This window comes from Protopterus annectens, chromosome 3.part1, assembly GCF_019279795.1.
Source record: "Protopterus annectens isolate FY-2018-M chromosome 3.part1, PAN1.0, whole genome shotgun sequence".
NCBI classification, from domain to species: domain Eukaryota; kingdom Metazoa; phylum Chordata; order Ceratodontiformes; family Protopteridae; genus Protopterus; species Protopterus annectens.
The window spans coordinates 1506406604-1506427571 of NC_056732.1; the positions used below are offsets into that span (position 1 = coordinate 1506406604).

The 20968-nt window shown below is 41.6% G+C and overlaps 1 protein-coding gene across 5 annotated transcripts in view; it reads right to left on the bottom strand.

The window, feature by feature from the left end:
- Positions 1-20968, bottom strand: part of LOC122798540 — a 1608245-nt gene that overhangs the window by 1437158 nt on the left and 150119 nt on the right. For all 5 annotated transcript variants that reach the window (XM_044067582.1, XM_044067581.1, XM_044067580.1 and 2 more), the window contains one exon: positions 16563-16717. In XM_044067582.1, coding sequence (XP_043923517.1) covers positions 16563-16717 — 155 coding nt within the window. The remainder of the gene's footprint in view (positions 1-16562; positions 16718-20968) is intronic.

The window sequence follows — 20968 nt, forward strand, 5'->3', positions numbered from 1 at the left end:
ATTAGGAAGAAGTAGCTGCTGTATTTGTTGTTGCAGCAAAGCATCTGGGCCCATTTGTGGAAAATGTCCTCTGCTACCGTCTGGTTAAGGGACCACTCATGAGGCATGATAATGGATCTGCTCAACTTGTCCACTATCATGTTGGACATTCCCAGTATCTCTCCAAAGGAAACATCCTCAGGAGGAGACCGTGGGGATCCTTCTCCCTCATCAAGGTCAGTGTCTTAAGTGGGTGACTTCTCCATGGAGTCCAAATGCTTCCTCTTACAAAGTCTCTTCCAAGGCACCTCCTCAGTAGGGTACTCTGGGGAAGGTATCAGAAGAGGTAGAGGTACCTGGATGGGTATCCTGGTGCCTGAGGTCCCGCTGTCCCTGTGGAACATCCTGGTCAGAAGAGGAATGCAGGGTATCGTGATAAGGATCAAGGCTTGAGGAGACAGGTGACCTTCTAGATGCAGTGGCAGCTATAGCCCTCTCCAGAGCTCCAAAGGCTGACTGCTCCTGAGTGAAGGAGGACAATGGCTCCAACAAGCTCTGCTTTTGGGACAGAGTCCCCTCTACTCCAGAGGACAGCTTGCCAGGGGTAGAAGCCAGAGCCGAGCTTACCTGCGCCGAAGCCCCGGGGTGCATCGACTACTCCGAAGGGTCTATATTAGATCTTCAAACACTTAGGTTGTCGAATGCCGAAACCTTGACACCTAAATGTTGAAATCTAATAAATGCGACAGGCCAATTAAGCAAATTTTTTCCCTGGGAAAAAATTTACATGGTGAACAAAAAAAAAAAAAAAAACTCACCTTAATTAAGTGGGGGGCTATGCCCCCACAAACTCCCTAACTAAATATACCAACTCCGAGATTACTCGATATCAGGGAAAAGGGCAAATTCCTGATGACAGGCAAGCAAATTTTTTCCCAGGGAAGAAATTCACATAATTAGCCTGCCGCGTTTATTAGACTTCAACGTTTAGGTGTGGACATTTCGGCATTCGACAACCTAAGCATTCGAAGATCTAATATAAACTCACACTGAAGACCTGGGAGTTGAGCGCATTAGTGGTTCGCGAGGTTCACTGTGGCTCCAGGAACTCTCCAGCTCCAAAAACATGGAAGAGCTCCAAGCATAGGTCTGATACAAGGAAAGAGACATCTAATCAGAACTGAAAGGCACCAGGCATATCAGATCTGACAACTCCGAAGCTTGCCCTGAAGTCAGAGGAGGAGGAGGAAGTGGGGGAGTAGATGGCTTGGATAGACTTGGAACTGTATGGGTTGAGGCCGAGGGAGACTTAGTGATGCGCTGTGCCCACAAGATCTTCTACGCCATCTATTCCAGGTCTTCTTCAGTAAGGCTCCTGGTTGAACAGGAAGAGGACAATGATGGAGATTTTGGTCTACTTAAGAATGGAGATGGTATCCTCAAAGGAAAGGGATCAAAGGTCAGGGAGTACCAAGTCCTGGGAAGTGTCAAAATAAGCTTAAATGACTTGTCGAATCCGACATCAATGGATCTGATCTATTTTTACTTGAGAGAGTCAGAGCTGAAGAAGCCGGATCCAACCTCGGTGTGCTCAGAGCCAAAGCCAGTCATGGATTACACAAGACTTGGGAGATTTAGAAGTCTTGGTTTTCAGCTCGGAAGGGTCTGTCGGAGCAGAGGAAGGCCTCTTTTTCCCCTGTCACTACTTCGAGAAGAAAGGGAAGAAGCAGGGCTTGAATGAGCGGATTTAGATTTGGAAGAAGTTTTGACTGACTGCCAGAAATAGTCTCTTCAAAAGCAGATTGTTGCATGTCCCTTAGAATGAGCTTACTTTTTCTTTCAACCAATGCTTGGTGGTTGAAAGAATGGTATATCACACAATATTCTTGTAGATGAAGGGGGCCTAGACAATAAATTCACAGGGAGTGCGAGTCACTAAAAGGAATCTTATGACCCCACTTTCTGAATCCTGCTGGTTTGTCTTGTTTCTCCACCATGTGGAAAAAAGGGTATGGACAGAGGAAAAACACACACAGTCAGACAGGGAAAATAAAAGGAAAAGTTATATATATATATATATATATATATATATATATATATATATATATAAATGGAAAAAAGAGAGAGACTACTAACGATAGTAAAGAATACTTTAAAAGGTAAAACACACATAAAAATGGTTACTAGTGGGGAAAAGAGACAAAAGCTAAATTAACCTAATAAAAAGGTGGTTAGTATCAAAGAAGGGTTTTTAGAAACAAGGAAGATATATACAAAGGCTAAATATGCAGAAAAAATAAAGAAATACAACTATAGAAGGATATATTATAATAATATGACCTGAAAATCCAAGAGCTAGCTGATCGGACCATGTCTTCATGAAGTAGCAAACGAGATCTGAGGTAACAGAGAGAAGAGATGCATTGTGGGTAAGGGTAGCTATCCAAAAGCTTTTTGGTTGCCATGATCTTACTAACAGCAGAGTCAGATTCAATGGATCGGACCTGTACCCATATGTGAGGATGAGATGAAAAATTGACAAGATCAATTAGTATATTTTCTATGCATAATACTGCTAATATGTTCAATTAAAAACACATTAATAATAATAAAAACATAAAGGCTAAATTTAATACACAGTGTTTCTGTAAGATTTATTAAATTTTTTATAATAATTCGTTTCAGTCTATGCCGTAAATGGCACCCCAATTTATAATCCACTTTTTTCTTTAATGTGTAAAAATTGCAGCTTGTCATGTCAATTAGGTGAACTTGTGTTAAACTTGTCAATACCTATAAAGCTAAAAGTAGCCTCCCTATGGGATTTTTGATGACGCACTAATACACTACAATCCTTGTGGTGTCTCAGATTACTCAGATGAATGGATAAACACAGTTTAAACACTCCAGATGTTTCCCCAACATAAAAATTCCCATACTTATAGGTAGCTAAATAAATAATTCATTCAGTTCAACAAGTGATAAAGTCATGAAAATCAAAAATCCTGTGAGTATTAAGAGAAGAGAATGACTTAGGCTTTGTGGTATATTTGCAAAAAAACACAATTGCCAAAAGGATAACATCCAAAAGGTTTCGTACCCAAAAAAACCTGTCTAGAAATTTTGACATAGAGATCTTTAAAACTTGACAAATAATTGACAATTGACATTTCCCTTTCAAAATGAGTAGCAGTACTTTTGAGGCAATATATTACTATAAAACTTGTCACTTCTTAATATGGGCCAATATTTTTCAATAACATCACTAATTTTGAACAGATTATTGTTATAAGTGGTAACAAACTTCAAACATTTAGTCTTCTTTTGTTCGCTATACCACAACAAATTCTGTCTGGTTTGAGTAGCTGCCTTACTTTTAGCTTTAAGAAACTTAACACAATTATATCCCCTCTTACAAAATCTATGCCTGCAGCATTAGTGTATTTAACATGTTTTAGTTTTATGTTGCTTTACTGCTTTTTATTCCTGTTACATTAGTTTAATTTTAGAGCTTTTCTCCCCGGGCCTCTACTAAAAATGGACATGTATCCAGTTAGACTAGCCCAGTCAACAAATGTAAAATAAAATAAAATAAAATAAATAAATATAACTAATATAAAATGCCTGTCGATTCCATTCTTGTTCATTACTATAAATACGTGTAACCATTAACATCTGTGAATAAGGTATATTTTTAGTTATAAAAGGGGGATGACATTTAGATGCATGCAACAAAGAATTTTTAATAATAGGGTTACAGTATAAAGTGGTATCAATGCCATCCAACAATTCTGTCACTAAAACATTCAAAAAATCAATACTGAACAAATTAGACGTGTCTATAAATTCAAGTCCCACATCATTGTCATTAAAATACTTATTCAGTCTCCATCCCAAAAAAAACTAATCATCCAAGAAACATTTCCACATATACTGTGAACCAAAAGAATTATGATCCATATCATAAATACTCTTTTGAGAAAAACAACATGTAAGTCAGCATATATAGGTACAAATATAGCCCCCATCGCAGTACCCCTTAAAAGTAAAAAGCATGTGTCATCAGAATGTACAACATTAATTTCCAGCACAATAGAAATAAGGATCAGCAAAAATTAATTAAACTGCGAAGGAAATAGTTCTGGCATGTCTAACCAGTATTTCATAGCCTGGATACCCCTAAAATGGGGTATAGATGTATAAAGGCTTTAAATATCTACAGTGCACAACTATGTTGTTATGTTGGATACCCATAAATCAGCCATCAATGACAAAAACTCAGTAGTGTCACATAGTCAGGCCCTGACATACACCAAAAGAGGTTTTAAATACAATTTTAAAACCTCAGAAATTTATTTATTTTACATTTGTTAACCTGGGGAGTCCGACTGGCTACAAGTCCATTTTCAGCGGAGGCCTGGGGAGAAAAGCTCCAAGAGATAACATTTTTATAGTTAACAGACAATACATTAAATATTAGTAAAAGGCAGGCTACACAAATGTCTGTATATGACAATCATATGGTACTTTCTTTGTGACATAGTAGAGCAAAATGGAAGAGAGTACAGTGGACAACTTTCATGAGATACATTTCTTTCACCTCTAAAGAAGCTGTTTGTATAATTAATCCTACTGTCTTAAGTTAAGGGAATACATCTGAATTTATGGACATTATAGGTCTGTAGCTAAACTATGAATCTGGTTGATAATAGCAAAATACTGAGGTACTAGCCAGGGGTGATACAGGAGCACAGTCTGTTATTCATGAAGTGAATTTTAAGTAGTTTCTTGAATTGGGCTGAGGAGTTGTTGCCTGTTATATGGGCAGGAAGGGAGTTCCAGATTTCAGAAATATAGTGACTGTAGACATATTTTCCTGCCTCGTTGTTAAATTTGGTAACCTTAAGGAGGTTTTAGCTGACAGATCTTAAGGTTCTGGTAGTGGTGTAGGGTTGAAGTAGTTGTTGTAGAGCTGGTGTGTTGTCTGAGTGATGTAATAATTTCTGTGCAAGTGATAAGTTGATTGAATTGAAGTACTAGTGGGAGTTCTAACCAACTGAGTTTTTTTGAGGCATTCACAGTGACATGTTCTAAAGGACAAACCTGTAGCAAATCTAGCTGTCTTATTATAACAGCTGTCAAGTTTGTTTAGGTCAGTTTTGCGGAGACTGGTAAGCACAGGAGAGGCATAGAGTAAGGTGGATAATAGGTGTGTCCTGGCTATTGTTATTATGGAGTGGTTGGAGAGAAATTGTTTGTTTCAATAAAGTAAACCAAGTTTTTTTATGAACTTTTTTATGGTTAGGGAAATGTGTACGTCAAATATAAGGTGATTGTCAATTTCCAAGCCTAGCAGTTTGGTGTGATTGGTAGGGGTAATGGTGGTATTGTTAATGGAGGAGATTATAAAGCTATCTGAGGGGGGTATGGATCTGTGAGAGATAAAGAGGAGTCATTTTGTTTTAGCTGGGTTAAGAATGAGGTTTTGATTGGTGATCCAAGTTTCAGCTAGGGAAAAGCATTCTTGTGTTTGGGAGAGGAGCAGGTCTAGTGTGTTGACTGTGCATATTATGGTGGTATCGTCTGCATATTGCACTATCGAGGCTTTGGGAATGTTGGATGGGAGTTGATTAGTAAATAGGGTGAAGAGCAATGGACCCAGGATGGAGCCTTGGGGAACCCCTAGGAAGATAGCCAATAAGGGAGAGAGTTGGTTTTGCCATTTTACAGCTTGCTGCCTACCATCTAGATAGCTCTTAAGCCAAGAAATAGCAGAAATACTAAGGTTTAGGGTGGATAGTGAGTAAAGGAGTTTAGGATGGTTGACCATGTCAAAAGCTTTGGATTAATCTAAGAATGTAGCAGATACAAGTAGTCCCTTATTTCTGTGATTATTGATGGTGTTAGTAAATTATGCAAGTGCGGTGGTGGTGCTGTGGAAGGGTCTAAAGCCATGTTGCTGTGTGGATAGTAGTTTGTTTTCTAGGAGGTACTTCATCAAATGCACGTGTACTACTCTCTCGAGAAGGTTTGATAAGGGGGATAGTATAGCTATAGGACGATAGTTATTGAGTTCAAGAGAGCTACCCCCTTTGTGCAGTGGAATTATATGAGATATTTTCCAAAGGTGGGGTACTTTACACTCTGAGATGGATCTGATTTTTAGGATGGAGACAGGATAGGGTATAGCTTCTGCGCCTAGTTGAAGGTATTCTGTGGGTAATTTATCAGTGGCTAGGGTGGTCGGTTTGAGTTATAGTAGTAGTTTTTGTATGGTCTTGGTAGGTACTAGGTTGAAGCTGAGGCCACTGATTATTGTTTCTGGTGGAGAGGGTGTTTTTGTTGGAGTGGTGTTGTTGGAGCTAGGGTGGTTGTTTGCAAGGGCTTTGATAGTTTCTGTAAAGAATTTGTTGAACTGCGTGGGGATATTGTATTGGTTATTTACTGTTTTAGGAGCGGGGGTGGATGTTTTCCTTGGTTGTAATACAGAGTTGACTGCTGCCCAGAATTTCTTTGGGTTGTTTATATGTTTAATCTGTATATTTTGGTAGTAGGAAATTTTGTCTGTTTTGATAAGTTTTTTGGCTTTTTTGCGTAGTTCAAGTTATTTTTGTTTATCTAATTGGGTTTGCTTTTACGAAAGTTTGTCCAGGCTTTGTTTCTATTTTTGAGGAAAGTTTTAGTATATAAAGTTAGCCAGGGGGCATGTTAATTCTAGTGATTCTGGGGGGGGGGGTGATGGTTAAGTACATTTGTGAAGGCTGTATTGAAGTATAGTACTGCTTCATCGAGAGCTAAGTTTTTAGGGGGGGGTCCAGTTGCACCTTTTTAGGCCATTGTTAAAGTTGAATAGGTTAAAATGTTTTTTGTTCCCAATTTCTCGGACAGTTACTTGGGTCAGCTGGGGTGTTCTACTTCTTAGTAGAAATGTAGCTTGGTGGTCGCAGAGGGTGTCTGGTAGACACCCTGCTGGGGATATGTGGGAAGGATGGGATACAAGTATCCAGTCTAGTATGGATTGATGTTTGGTTCACTTGTCCGTTCTAGTGGAGGAAGTTATAAGTTGGGTTAGTACATGTAGGCTGATGTGGGAAAGTGGGTTTTGACTGGAGCAGTTGTGCCAGTCAATATTAAGGTCACCTAATAGGATGTTTTCTTGGGGGAGAGAGTTAAGATATCCACTCTAGGAGATTTTCTGTAATGGAAATATTTTGCCTGGTGAGATATAGCACCCTATAATATTGATATATTTATTTGGATTAAGTTTTAGTTTAGTGAGGGTGAGTTCAACGTTTTCTAGGACTGGGGTTGTGATGTCTAGTTTTTCTAGGATGAGGGGATTTTTGTAAAGTATGGCTACTCCCCCACCCCCTTTTCCTAATCTGTCGCTACAAATTATATTGTAGCCTGGTGCTGTAATTTCATTATCATGGATTTCTGATTTAAGCCAGGTCTCGGTCATTCTATTTTTTTTTTTTTTTTTTTTTAACACCTTTATTAAATTATCAGTCGTGACACAGAGAAATTTATATTTATACAAAAGTAAAACAACTGTATTAACAAATTAACAAACATTATACTTCACACATATTGCTATACATCATATAACCTAAGCGACATTACATAAATTATTCAATTCCTGCCCCTTTCAGCATATAGCTTTTCTTGATCGCAATCTTATAAAGGCCTGGCTCAATTCATAATCTTTCGGGTACCGCTTAATATATATGCGCATCTTAGCATCAATCCACATTTAACCATTTTGTACATCAACAATAACCATCACCTACAGACAATGCTCACACTGCAATATATGACAGACATACACATACAAAAACGTACAGTAGCCCTGCAGTGTGCGTGATAAAAAGGCGTTTCAAGAATAAAATCAAGCAGGTGGAGGTAACCCATGAAATGATAACTAAAGAAGTGTTGCTAGCTGTACTGCAAATAGTAGGACAAGCTGTATCTCAGAACACAGACTGAGTAAATTAAGGGCAGACAAAACTAACAAAAACATAAGTAAATATATTACTCCCCTGTTAGTGAAATTCAGAAATGAGTCTGCTGTGGGGAAGCAAGTCCAGTTCATGTTATGTGTCCCTGGTATTTAGTATTCATAAAGTAATGTTTCAAAATGCCTATTGGCAGTACATCACTATGAAATAAAACAAATTAACACTTCAATAAATTCAGAAACAACTTTAAAAAAAATTCTCTTCAAAGAAGCAACCTGTAGAAGTTAACAAGGAATAGTTTAATACGAACATCTACTCATGTACGGGAGAAGAAATTTTGATTTCGACATTTTAACATTTCAGCATTTTGATATTTCAACATTCAGTATTATAACTTCCAGAATATTGCTTTTCAGTAAGTTGACATGGACCCATATCGCTCTCTCTTCATATATATATATATATATATATATATACATATATATATATATATATATATACATATATATATATATATATATATATATATGTGTATACACACACACACACACATATATATATATATATATATATATATATATATATATACATACATACATATACATACACACACACATATATAGGCATTTACTTCAATGCCTTTATCAGCCTTTGTAATAAATGTATACCGCAATAAAACATTTGAAAAAAAGAAGTTACGTCTTCAGTCATTACGTCTGGGTAGTCGGTTCTGACCTCAAACCAAGCCGGCCATCTTCCAAGCTTGTGCCAGCCACAAACTCTCAAGCTAAACTCTTACCCAGAATCCCCCTCTCCCTGTTACCTCAGATTGAGTTTGCAAGTCAAAAGAAGGTAGAGGCTCCCTCTGGTCAAATGACCTAACGGAACCGGATGGTGAGATCCACTATAAGCCTCAGGAGGGGGAAGGAGGGAGGGTCGTAATGACTGAACGAGAATCAACAACACAGATGGAACGTTATGGTAAGACATAACTTCCTTTATCTGATGTTGGTAATCCTCGTTCATTCCTTACGTCTGGGACAGAATCCCCAGCTACCTTTACTCCTGGGAGAGTCTCATGAAAGGACATTCCTGAGCACCACTGAACCAAAAGATGCTCTTCCTCTGGAGGCCAAATCCAATTTGTAATGGAAATAAAGGTATGCGGTCTAGCCCAAGTTGCAGCTGCACAAATGTCATGTAAAGAAGCTCTAGCATGGAAGGCAGCAGAAGTTGCTACCGACCTTGTGGAATGAGCCCTTATGGGTGTAGTTAGAGGGACATTGTGCTCGTTGTAAATAAATGTTACACAGTCTTTTAACCATTTAGCCAATGTGACCTTAGAAACAGCACATCCTAATCTAGGTCCAGAATAGGCCAAGAATAACTGATCTGATTTGCGAGAAGCCTTAGTTCTGTCCAGGTAGAAACAAATTTGCCTGTGAATGTCTAGGGTATGTAGGCAATACTCTCCCCTGTTAGAATGATTGGGAAAGAAAACTGGCAATTCAATGGTTTGGTTAATGGACATTTCAGAGATCACTTTTGGCTGAAAGGAAGGATTAGTTCTCAATGACACTACCGTTACGAAATGTCAAGTAGGGCCGTTTGATGCACAGAGCTTGAAGTTCAGAAATACATCTGGCAGAAGTAATGGCAATCAAGAACAAAGTTTCCATGAAAGAAACTTGAGGTTGCATGAAGAAGCTGGTTCAAAAGGTGACGTTGTCAGAGACTGCAGAACTAATGACAGGTCCCATGGCTGGGTAGGTTCTCTAAATAGGGGTTTCAAATGATTTACGCCTTTTAGAAAAATCTTGCATAATTTGTGTGACATAAGGGAAGACTCTTGGACACCATTGTGAAAATTAGATATTGCGGCCAAATTAACCCAAATGGTAGAAGCAGAGAGGCCAGATTAGAATAAACTTGACAGGTATTCCAGTACCACCGGCACCAGTGTTGAAAAGGGATCTATCTGCTTTTCTTTCAGCCACATAGTAAACCTTTTCCACTTGTTGAGATATGTATTTCTGGTGGAAGACTTATGAGATGCAATAAGAATGTCACGTACTGGGGAAGAAAGATCATTCTGCCTGGCAATCACAGGAAGTGGAGGAGCTAAGCTGTGAGCTTCAGGCTGTTCAAGTTGGGGGTGAATCAGGTTCTGCGGATGGGAGATCAACTCCGGAGTTCATAGGTTCATAGGTTTATACTAGGCTATCTGCCCTAAGGCATTTATAAGCCTAGCCCAAAGTTTTGTGGCTTACGCCACCCCTTATGTTAAAAAATATTGTGCCCATTAGTTTGTTGTGCCTCTGTCCAGCAGTGACACAGAGAAGATTCCCGGGGTAAACCTACGATCTCCCATCCACCAGTCAAGATTTCTCAGAATCCATGGCTGACTTAGCAGGTGAGGCCACAGAAAGGGGAACCAAATTTGACGAGGCCAATATGGCGCTATGAGGATTACTTTGCTCTTCAACTAGCGAGCTTTCTTCAGGAACTGGGGGAAGAGGGGGAAAAGCATAAAGTAGACCCGAGGGCTAATCATGGACTAGAGCATCCCTGGGTGACTGTCCCCGAGGGGGAATTAGGGCAAAGTAATTGCTGCATTTGTAATTGATCGGGGATGCAAAGAGGTCGTAGCAAGGGAGACCCCAGCGGTTGAAAATCTCCACCGCTACTAAAGAATTCAGGGACCACTCATGAGGTTGCAGAATGCACCTGCTGAGTCTGTCTGCTATCACGTTGGAACTCCCAGGAATGTGCATTGCGATGAGAAAGCGGTTGGTAGCCATCGCCCATTGCCATATTCTCATGGCCTCCAACAAAGTGGGTAAGACTTGGTTCCGCCTTGTTTGTTGATGTACCAGACTACCGCCATGTTGTCTGATTGTATCGCAATAGTCCCTGACGGCAGTAGGGGGACTGAATGCTTGCAACTTTAGAAGCACCGCCCTCAGCTCTAGGACATTTATATGCAGATGGGCCTCCATTTCGGACCACGTGCTCTGGACTGTCTTTTCCTGAAATAGCCCCCCCCCCCCATACCCCATCAGGGAGGCATCCGTGGCCACTGTAGCCTTGGCCTGTTGGGGGGTAAAGGGTAGAGACCATTGTGACAGGTTCTGTGACATCCACCAAATTAAGTCTTGTTTGCACCTGTGGATTACCCGAATCTTGGATGATAGAGGGTACTGAAAGGGATATCACTGGGTGAGTAGTAGCCATTTTAGAAGGCTCATGTGGAACCTCGCAAGGGGGACAATAGTGATGGAGGCTGCCATGGAACCCAGCAGCTGGAGAACAGAATGTGCCGTGGACTTTTCTCTTGAAAGGATCGGTATGAGTTGTTGTTTTATTCTTAGGATTCTGTGCTCTGGAATGGATGCTCTGCAGTTTTTTTGTATTCAACAGGACCCCAATGAATTCTATGGACTGAGATGGGGTCAGGTTGGATTTTTGCCAGTTTATAGTTATGCCTAGCCTTCCTGTGGTGTGAAGAGAGTTTGCCAAGGCTGTTTCCAATAGATGTCTGGTGGGGGCGGTAATGAGCCAGTCGTCTAGTTATGGAAACACCTGGAATCCCTGTAGTCGCAAGTTATACACTTTGTGATCACTCTGGGGGCTGCATAGAGTCCGAAGGGCAGTACTCGGAACTGGTAATGACTGGCTCCTGCATGGAAGCGAAGGAATCTTCTTGATGGTCTGTCCACCTTTATGTGGTAGTACGCATATTGGAAGATCTATAGAGCACAACCAAATTTGTCGAGGCCAGTAAGGGGCAATGAGGATCATCTTGCATCCCAGTGTGGTAGCTTTCTGAATTAGTTTGGAAATCAGGGGGAATGGAGGGAATGCATAAAGAAGTCCCTGGGGCCAATCGTGAACTAGAGCGTCTCTGGGGAGGTGTCCGGGAAGAGGTAGGAGAGAGAAAAAATTGTTGCACTTGCTGTTGAAGGGGGTAGCAAAAAGGTCACAGCAAGGCTGACCCCATTTGCGGAAGATTCTGTCCACCACAGTCTGATTGAGAGACCACTCGTGAGGCATGAGAATTGCTCTGCTCATCTGCTCAGCCTGTCTGCTACAACGTTGGACTTCCCAGGAATGTGCACTGTTATCAGAAACTGTTTGGAAGAGATCGCCCACTGCCAAAGTCTGAGTGCTTCTTGACATAAGGGGTATGACTTGGTTCCGCCCTGCTTGTTGATGTACCATACCACTGACATATTGTCTGTTTGAATTGCAATGGTCCCGGTGGGAAGAGAGTTCTGAAGAGCTTGCAATGCTAAAAGCACGGCTCTCATCTCCAAGACACTGATATGCAGATGGTACTCGTAAGGCTGCCAGGTCCCTTGGACTGTTCTGCCCTGATAATGCCCCCCCCCACCCAATCAGGGAGGCATCTGTGGTCACCGTAGCTACTGTGGGAGGAAGAACGAATGGTCTGCCCTGGTGTAATGAAGGGGAAACCATCCACCAAACAAGTTGGTTTTTGCATGACTGTGTGATCATTATCCTGTGAGACATCAGGAGTTGCTGGAAAGACCATTGTGTGAGCAGCATCCACTGAAGAATCCTCATATGAAAGCGTGCAAGGGGGACTAGTATTATAGCCGCTGCCATGAGACCCAAGGTTTTTAGGACAAATCTGGCCTGAATCTTTTTGCATCCTAATAAGACCTGCACATGTCGAATGGCTAACACTCTTGTCTACTGGTAGAGTCGCTGACATGTCCTATGTGTTTAAGTTTGCGCCTATAAAGGTGATAGATTGACAAGGTGACAAGGCGACAATGCAGACTTTTCGAAATTTATTGTGATGCCTAGAGTGGAGCACGTTTGGATGGTGTAGTCTCTGGCTAGCAGCAGGTGATGCCTGGTGGTTGCAGTAAGGAGCCAGTCATCTAGAACACCTGGAATCCTTGCAATCTCAAGTGAGCGGTGACTACTGCCAAACATTTGAACACCCTGGGGGCTGTGGTGAGACCAAAGGGCAGCGCTCTGAACTGATAATGACTGGCTCCCAGCCGGAAGCGGAGGAATCTTCTGGAGCATCTGTGCACTTTGATATGGTAGTATGCATCCTGAAGATCTATGGAGCACATCCAATTGTCCTGACCCAGAAAGGGTAAAATGGACTGTAGCGTGACCATCTGGAACTTCATTCTTTGAACAGACCTGTTTAGTCTGCTGAGATCCAGAATGGGTCTCCAATCCCCTGTCTTTTTTGGTACCAAAAAGAACCTTGAGTAAATTCTGGATCCTTGTTGGTCTGCTGGGACTGACTGGATGGCTCTTTTTCTTAGCAGTTTTGAAATTTCTTGAACTGCTTGATCCCTTAGATTGGGTGGAACATCTGGAAGGGATTTGTTGGGAATGTAGGGAGTGCGAAAGAAGGGGATTTTGTAGCCTTCGGATATGATAGAAAGTACCCATTTGTCTTTTGTTATACTTTGCTAGGCTTCTGGGTACAGCGATAATCTTCCCCCGACTGCCTCCGAAGGTGGACAGCCGGGCAGCACTTCAGGGATGCTGGAAGGGCTTGTAAGAGAAGGATTCTCTTTGGCCCTGATTTTGCAGACCCACCCTGCCCCTGGGGCGGCGTCTATTGTTGTTTCCTCCTCTGCCCCTGGAGGGGAACTCTCCACGCGTGTCAGGCACGGCTCCCTGGGATTTCCGGAACCACATCTTCCCACTCTTCTGACCCTTGGGATACGGTCTTGAAGGAGTGGAAAAACGGACTCCAACGGCAGAGAGAGTCTTGCCTTCCTGCTCACACCTAGTAAGGGTATCCTTCACCTGTGGTCCAAACAGAGCAGAACCATCAAAGGGGGTGTTGGTGAAAGACACCTTAAAGGGTTCCGCAAAGTTGCATAACCGCATCCAAGCACGTCTCCTCAAAGCCACACCTGTGCCTGCGGCCCTACTCGCTCCATCGGCTGCATAAGAGATGAGCCGCATGGAGGAGTTTACTACAGAATTTAGAGTCGCCAGCTGGGAGGCAATCTTAGCCTGAGCCCCCGCAGCTGATGGATCTTGAAGAGCATCTCCTAACTCTTTAATGAGATCCCTTTGAAGGCGAGTAAAATGGCACAAATAGTTCAGAGACCTCATGGAAAAGGTCGCTGAGGAAAACATCCACTTCCCATATCTGTCCATCGTCCTAGATTCCTTATTAGGGGGATGGACAGACGAAGTTTCAGCTAACTCCTTTCTAGTGACCGCTGCTACCACCATGGCATCAACGGGAACACCCTTGGTCAGAAATTGCTTGTCCTGAGGGGCGGTGATGAATTTTGTGGGCCTACGGGGAGCTGATTCCATTGTGTCTGGAGCTGACCACGCCTTTTGAGCCACCACCGACATCAGTGGATCGAAAGGCGGAGACACCCAGGAGGTGGAGGGTCGGGAACCAAACGCGTCCAGGAATACAGACTCATCCTTGGAAGGGTTAAGGGTAGTCCAGTTCCCCCTCTGCCTAAGGATTTCAAGAATGTCTGAGAAGGAGACGTCCTCAGAGGGGGATCTCGGGGACCCTTCCAACTCCTCCAAATTGGTATCTGAAGTGACAGACTCAGGGGAGTCAACATGCTTCCTCTTGCATTTTCTCTTTCGAGGGAGCTCCTCTGAATGAACAGGGGAGGCCTCAGAAGAGGAAGATACACCCAATGGGGTGCCCTGGAGCACTTGTTCCCCACGCCTGGGGTCTGGAGGAGGGGCAGAGGCAGGAGCAGGCACCATGGGGGGGAGGAGCCGATGAGGCCGACCATGAGGTTGACTCAGATGCCAGCCCACTCCTCATGACCTCGATGGCGCCCCTTCCTGATGCCATAGAAGGCTCTGGCTCTGAAGAGACCGGAATCCCTCCCGGCACCAAGAGGGACGGCTCCGAAGCCGATGTAGGAGACAAACTCACCTGCGCTGAAGCTCCGGAGAGGGAGAATGGGGTCAGACAAGGGTCCAATGCCACTCGCCCCCTCAGAGCCGATGAGGGAGTCCCAGCGCCCAGATCCCTCCAAGGATGGCACCATGGAAGAGATCGGAGACGACGACGGCACCGAAAGGGGAGGTATCGGTGCCGACAGACCCACGGTTCCAGCCACAGCATGCTCCAGCTCCGAACTCAAGGGATGAGTCGAAGGAGGAACTATTGAAGAAACAGGTAGAGCTGAACCCTGGTGTGGGGGGCTGGATAGCATTTTTGCCAGGGCCTGCGACTTTAAAAGCCTGCTCACCACTCTCTCCAAATCATGGTCAGATAGCCTAGACCGAGAAGAGTGGGATCGATGACTCCACTCAGATTGCAATAAGGGTGACCCTGGAGCCGAGTGTATTGACTCCAATGATGATGACCTGGAGCGTTTTCGACTCCCTGACAGTTTCGACGGAAGAGTCAGAGCTGACAGAGATAGGTACTTCGGCTCCAGTCGGAGCCGAAGTTGACGTAGAGATAGGTACTTCAGTTCCAGCCAAAACCGAAGTTGAAGCAGAAGCCATACCCGGCGACGGCTCTGAGCTGGGAGCCAATGGCTTTGATGGCCTAGAAGGTTTCACTGACTGAGTCTTGGCCAGTGATCCTTCAAGGTTTAAGCAAACCCTTCAGGATAAGCCTATTCCTACGCTCCTGCAGGACTCTTGGACTAAAGGCGTGACACACTGAGCAAAAGGCCTGCAGGTATAGGGAGCCCAAGCAGTAGACACAAGAAGTGTGGCCATCTGTCAGAGACATTTTCTGACAGCATGAGTCACACTTCTTGAATCATGACACTTTTGTGTCTTTAGACATTCCTGTAAAGGAAAATCAAATACAAACAACAAGTAGAGTGGAGAGTAGGTAACTGAAAAAAAATACACACAATTCACACAAGTTACCACACCCTAACAGCACACACACACACACACACACACACACACACTATAACAATATAAGACTTACAAGCTACCACAATTTACTAAAAGGAAAACTTTTGTCTACCTTAAAAATAAAACAATGATAAGCCTCTAACTAAAACGGCTTACTTTGAAAGGTAAACGGGGGTGGGGGAGGGAAAGAAAAAACTCTCTAAGGAGAAAACAAGTTTTGAAGGGGGGGTAAACACTAAAACTGCTATAGAATCTACTCTGAGCTATAACAATAAAAGTATACCTAACAAAGTACAAAAAAGGCTTAAATATAAGAACAAAGTGAAAATTACGACCTGGGCCAGTAAACGCAACCTCATAGCAGAAGCGGCAAACAAGATCTGGGTATCTAGCGCCAGGCATCATGGGATATAGGAGGGGGCCTCGAGCCAGTAAGCAGCTCTCGAGCTTTTGAAGATGGCCGAGTCGGAGCAGAGGATCGGCTCCGAACCCAACCAGCAAGAATGAAGGTGAGATAGACAACTTAACATCGAGGATTAACAACATCAGATTAAATGTTCTCACAAACAAGGACAGTCACTTACTTAGATTATCATTTTCTGTGTAATGCTTATGTGTCCAAAGAAAGTGCTCTGCTTCTAGCAGATAGGTTAGTTAATCAGTCATGTAATGCTAGACCACGACTTATAGGGAACAAAATTATTTCTACTAATACATAAAACACCTATTATACATCTGCAAGGAATCTCAATTTACCTTCTTGTTTGTTTTCCTGGACTGAAAGCCCTAGATTTGTTGCTGTTTCTTGCATTTTTGGAGGATTAAAGGCAGAGATGGCGAGTCCTAGGGAACCAGAGGGTGTTGAATACTGTGGTTGGAGTCTGTAACTTGGACTTCCACCCTGAAGTAACCTGTAAAGAAAAGGAGACACAATTTACACAGATGTAGCATTTTTGATAGGTATCTCCAAACATAGTTTGACAAACACCTAGCTCAGTCTATATCACAAAAACTATTGCACTGTTATGTAAGATGCATTTAAAATGTAAAATAAGTTTATTTTTCAAATTGCTGCCTGTAGATATACCCACAGATTCTGCTAATATATTAATTTATGTAAGCAATTTAAAATTAGTAAAGGCAAAATCAAAACAACAAAGTAATACTTGCCTTTGATATGATAATCAGGACACCTGTTGAAAATTGTAAACTAATAATGGAAATTGAAAATGACATTCTATTTTTGCATGATAAAATTAATTAAAATCAAATTGAGGAAACTTGTCTTAACTTATTTCAGGTTCTTTACTGCAAAAGAAAGTAGACTAGGCTGCCTAACTATACTGGCTGCCAACCACTACAATAACTGAAAAACAGCAAATTAACCACTGCAATAACATCATAACTTTCTTATTCAAATCCCAGGAGTCTCCTGGTATAGCAATAATTACCCCCCCCCCCAAAAAAAACACTCCTCTGGGTTATCAAAAAGTGACCTGACCTACCCAACAAAAAAATTGCAACAGCAGTATTAAGTCCTGTAGTGCTCGTTACTCAGCTGATGCTCCTTAAAGGAGCAGGCTGAATTTTAAGTAGATGAACACATAGGTTCATAGGTTCATAGGTTCATACTAAGCTATCTGCCCGAGGGCATTTACAAGCCTAGCCCATAGTTTTGTGGCTTACGCCACCCCTTTAGTATGGGGAACTATACCCATTATTTTGCTGTGCCTCTGTTGAGCAGTGACACTGAGGTAATCCCTGGGGTATATCTGCGATCTCCCATCCATTGGTCAAGATTTCTCTTGAACAAGGCCAGCGAGGTGCTCTGCCTCACATATACCGGGATTTTATTCCACAGCATAGGGAGTCTTTGGGTGATGAATCTATCCCTCCAGCACGTCCTATTAATAGCCGTGTCGAGGTTTAAGTCTCCCGCCCTTGTGGCTCTGAATGAATGTGTGAGTTTTCTCTTTCAGTGTAAAATAATGGATTGCTAGATATCTAAGCTGACTCTCCTTTTCAAAGCAGACCCATCTTTTCAACGTCATTACAAGTTAAAAATTTGATCATGACATTTCGAAAGTGGTTTTCATAAGTAATATAATACTTTAATGATATCTTCATAGAACACAAGTCAATGGTTCATCTTAAATGATTTGCTCAAGAAATCACAAAACGTATGATGGACTACATCAACTGAAAGCTATACCCTACTCAGAGAGAGAAGGCTTCTAATGGACACTACATCTTACCCAAATGGAAATCTGTGTAACTGAAATCAAGGAAAATACATAGGAGGGTCCATGCCAGGCAATTCATGATGGAAATTGGTAGGGCTGCTACAGCTAGATCCTTCGCTTACAGAGAAGTGTTTTCACTGAAATTACAGATTAATGGCTCTCCTTCCACTGCTTCAACAGTTTACATTGTTAGCATTTTGTGGCACTTCTACTAAAGCCCTGACATTCTGTTTTGTAACCGTTTTACTGTATCGCTGTAAATATCAATGGTTCATTCTTCTCCAAGTGTTGTACATTAAAAGTTTTTTATGTTGCCATTTGGCCTAAGTTCTTGCTGAAAAGGCTCTGGTGACTAGCCAACCTACCTTTCAAATTGAAATAATATAAATTAATTTTTAATTAAATCCCTTATCCTCCCAAATATTACTGAAAATACAATAGACTCCCTCTTACCTGGCCTCTCTTTAACCAGCCATCACATTTTTCCCATAGTCCTAGCAAAAGACAACAGAGAAGAAAAACACTGCTGCCTCCTGCGAGCTAAATAATGACAGACATTTGAGTTCTAGACTTCATATTCATTAGAAAAATGCATACTAACACAAATCCTGTTATTCTAACTGATTTATAACCTGTAAATACTATTTTGTATGCTTTTTCTTCTTAACCAGCCATTCATTTATCCAGCCTAAGGTCCGGTCCCAGGAAGACCGGATAAGAGGGAGTCTACTGTAAATAAATAAATAAACTATTTCTCCTCCCACATCTCCCTTATAGTCCCTATATCTTTAACATTTTTCACTTTTCTCAGCCCTTGAGCAATCTAAAAAAAAAAAAAGATGTGTTGCACCATACCTCTTTTAGTTTTAGAACATATCACTGCATCGTTAACATGTTTGCACTTAACTAAATTTAAACAACATCTGAGTACATTACAAATGAAGTTATCCACAGCATTCTTTACATTTCCAATAAATGTTATGATACTAAACTCCTTCCAGGCTGGTACTCTCTCACTAGCAATACTTTTCAACAAAGGCCCTATCACCCATAAATATTTTAGGGACTGTCCCTCTTTGGTTGTTATTGCCAATATGACCTTCCATTATCACCATAACAGAGTCCACTCACTCTCTCCCTTTTGGGATTCTCTCTCTAAATGTTCCTTTTTTTTTTTTTTTTTCAAATCTCCGTGTAATAACAACACACCGTGTGTCACATGTACCATTCATTTAAACTGTTAATCAGCTTTCTCCTTACTTATGTTTCACCCAATATGGATTTATCTTCTCTCTCTCGCTTAGCTCAGCTAGTACATCATAGTCCTCAGAGGTTTCCTTTTTCGGGGGATTAATACTGCTAAAGCTACTGCATCAGGGTGGTGCTAAACAGATGATTGCCTAAGTCCAAAGCTCTGGGCTAATTTGGGATAAAAGTAAGTGTTCACAAAGAGAAAAAAAATCAAAGAAAGATGCGTGAACAAGAACAAATGGAGGAATAGATAGCTGCTTTTAAAGCTGCGAGTAAAGAGGATCAACTGGACATTTTGTTTTAAAAGATAAAGCAGGAAACAAGGCAACAACAAACAGATGTGGAAAGGTGCAGGATATGGGGGTAGATAAAGCAGCAATTAAAGCTCAGCTACAGAAACAGATCCACAGAACACAGGTACAAACAGACGTAATAAAAAGGCAGGTAGAAAATATTTCATTTTATTTACATGAATTTGTTCCATAAGGTGACGGTTACTTTTGCCAACATAGAAATGGAAACATGTTTTGCAGTGAGCTACATACACTACATTCTTAGTATTGCAATCAGCAGAATTCCTTAGCTCCCATAGATGCCCTGTTTCAGGGTGCTTAAAAAAAACTAGATTCATCTATATAAATGCACTGTGTACATTTTCCACATCTATGGGTACCATTCACTGTGCTATCCATCAGAGTAGGTATCCTTGCATAGCAAAGCTGCTGTTTCAGACTTTTCTTTAATTCTAAATGCAAAATGTGGTTGTCCACCCACTATGTTGGTAGTAACCCCATCTACCAACAACATATGCCAATTTTGTTGTATGATGGTTTCAAACCTTTTCACGTCTCTTGTATATGGTAAAACCATCGCAATATATGGTAATACATTATTCTTGATACCTACCCTGTCAGCACCTGCTCTGTTGGAGTAGTAGGGCTTACCTTTCCTTTCTTTGTGTACATTATGGTACACCTTATCAATTTCATGTTCACTATAAACCCTATTAATGAAACCTGTTCTTAGCTTAGTAAACTCATTTCTATACACTTCCTCTTGACAAAATAGGTAAGATGTTCTCATTGCCTGACCACGGATTATGTTAGGAAAAATCTTAGGGTTATGCATACTGTTTCTGTTTAGAAAAGATGGTCTGCAGCATTGTTTCCTATGTAATTTCGTAAACCATTGGTCATTTTCTCTGTATATGGTAACGTCCAGGAAGTCTAAGCTCATCTCAGAATCGTAAACTTTAAAAAATCACTAGTAGTATTTAGATATGCATACAGGGATTTAAGTTGTTCACCATCACCTTTCCAAAAAATCATCTACGAAATGCCTATAAAAGGCTATTTGGGGATTACCTAACAGATGTTCATATTCCCAGTTAACCATAACCAGGTTTGTATATGTGTTGGCACAACTTGTGCCCATGCCAACCCCTGACAACTGCTTATAGCATATGCCAGTGAACATAAATATGTTGTGCTCTAGAACCAATTCTAGTAACATACAGAGAAAATCTATCTTAGTATTAGAGAACTTTCCCTGCCTTGTCAACACTGATTTCACCATGCTTATCCCCTGGTCATTGGGTATACTTTTAAATAAAGACACCACATCTAGCGTGGCCAGCATCCCCGTATCTTCTGTTCTCATTTGCTTCAC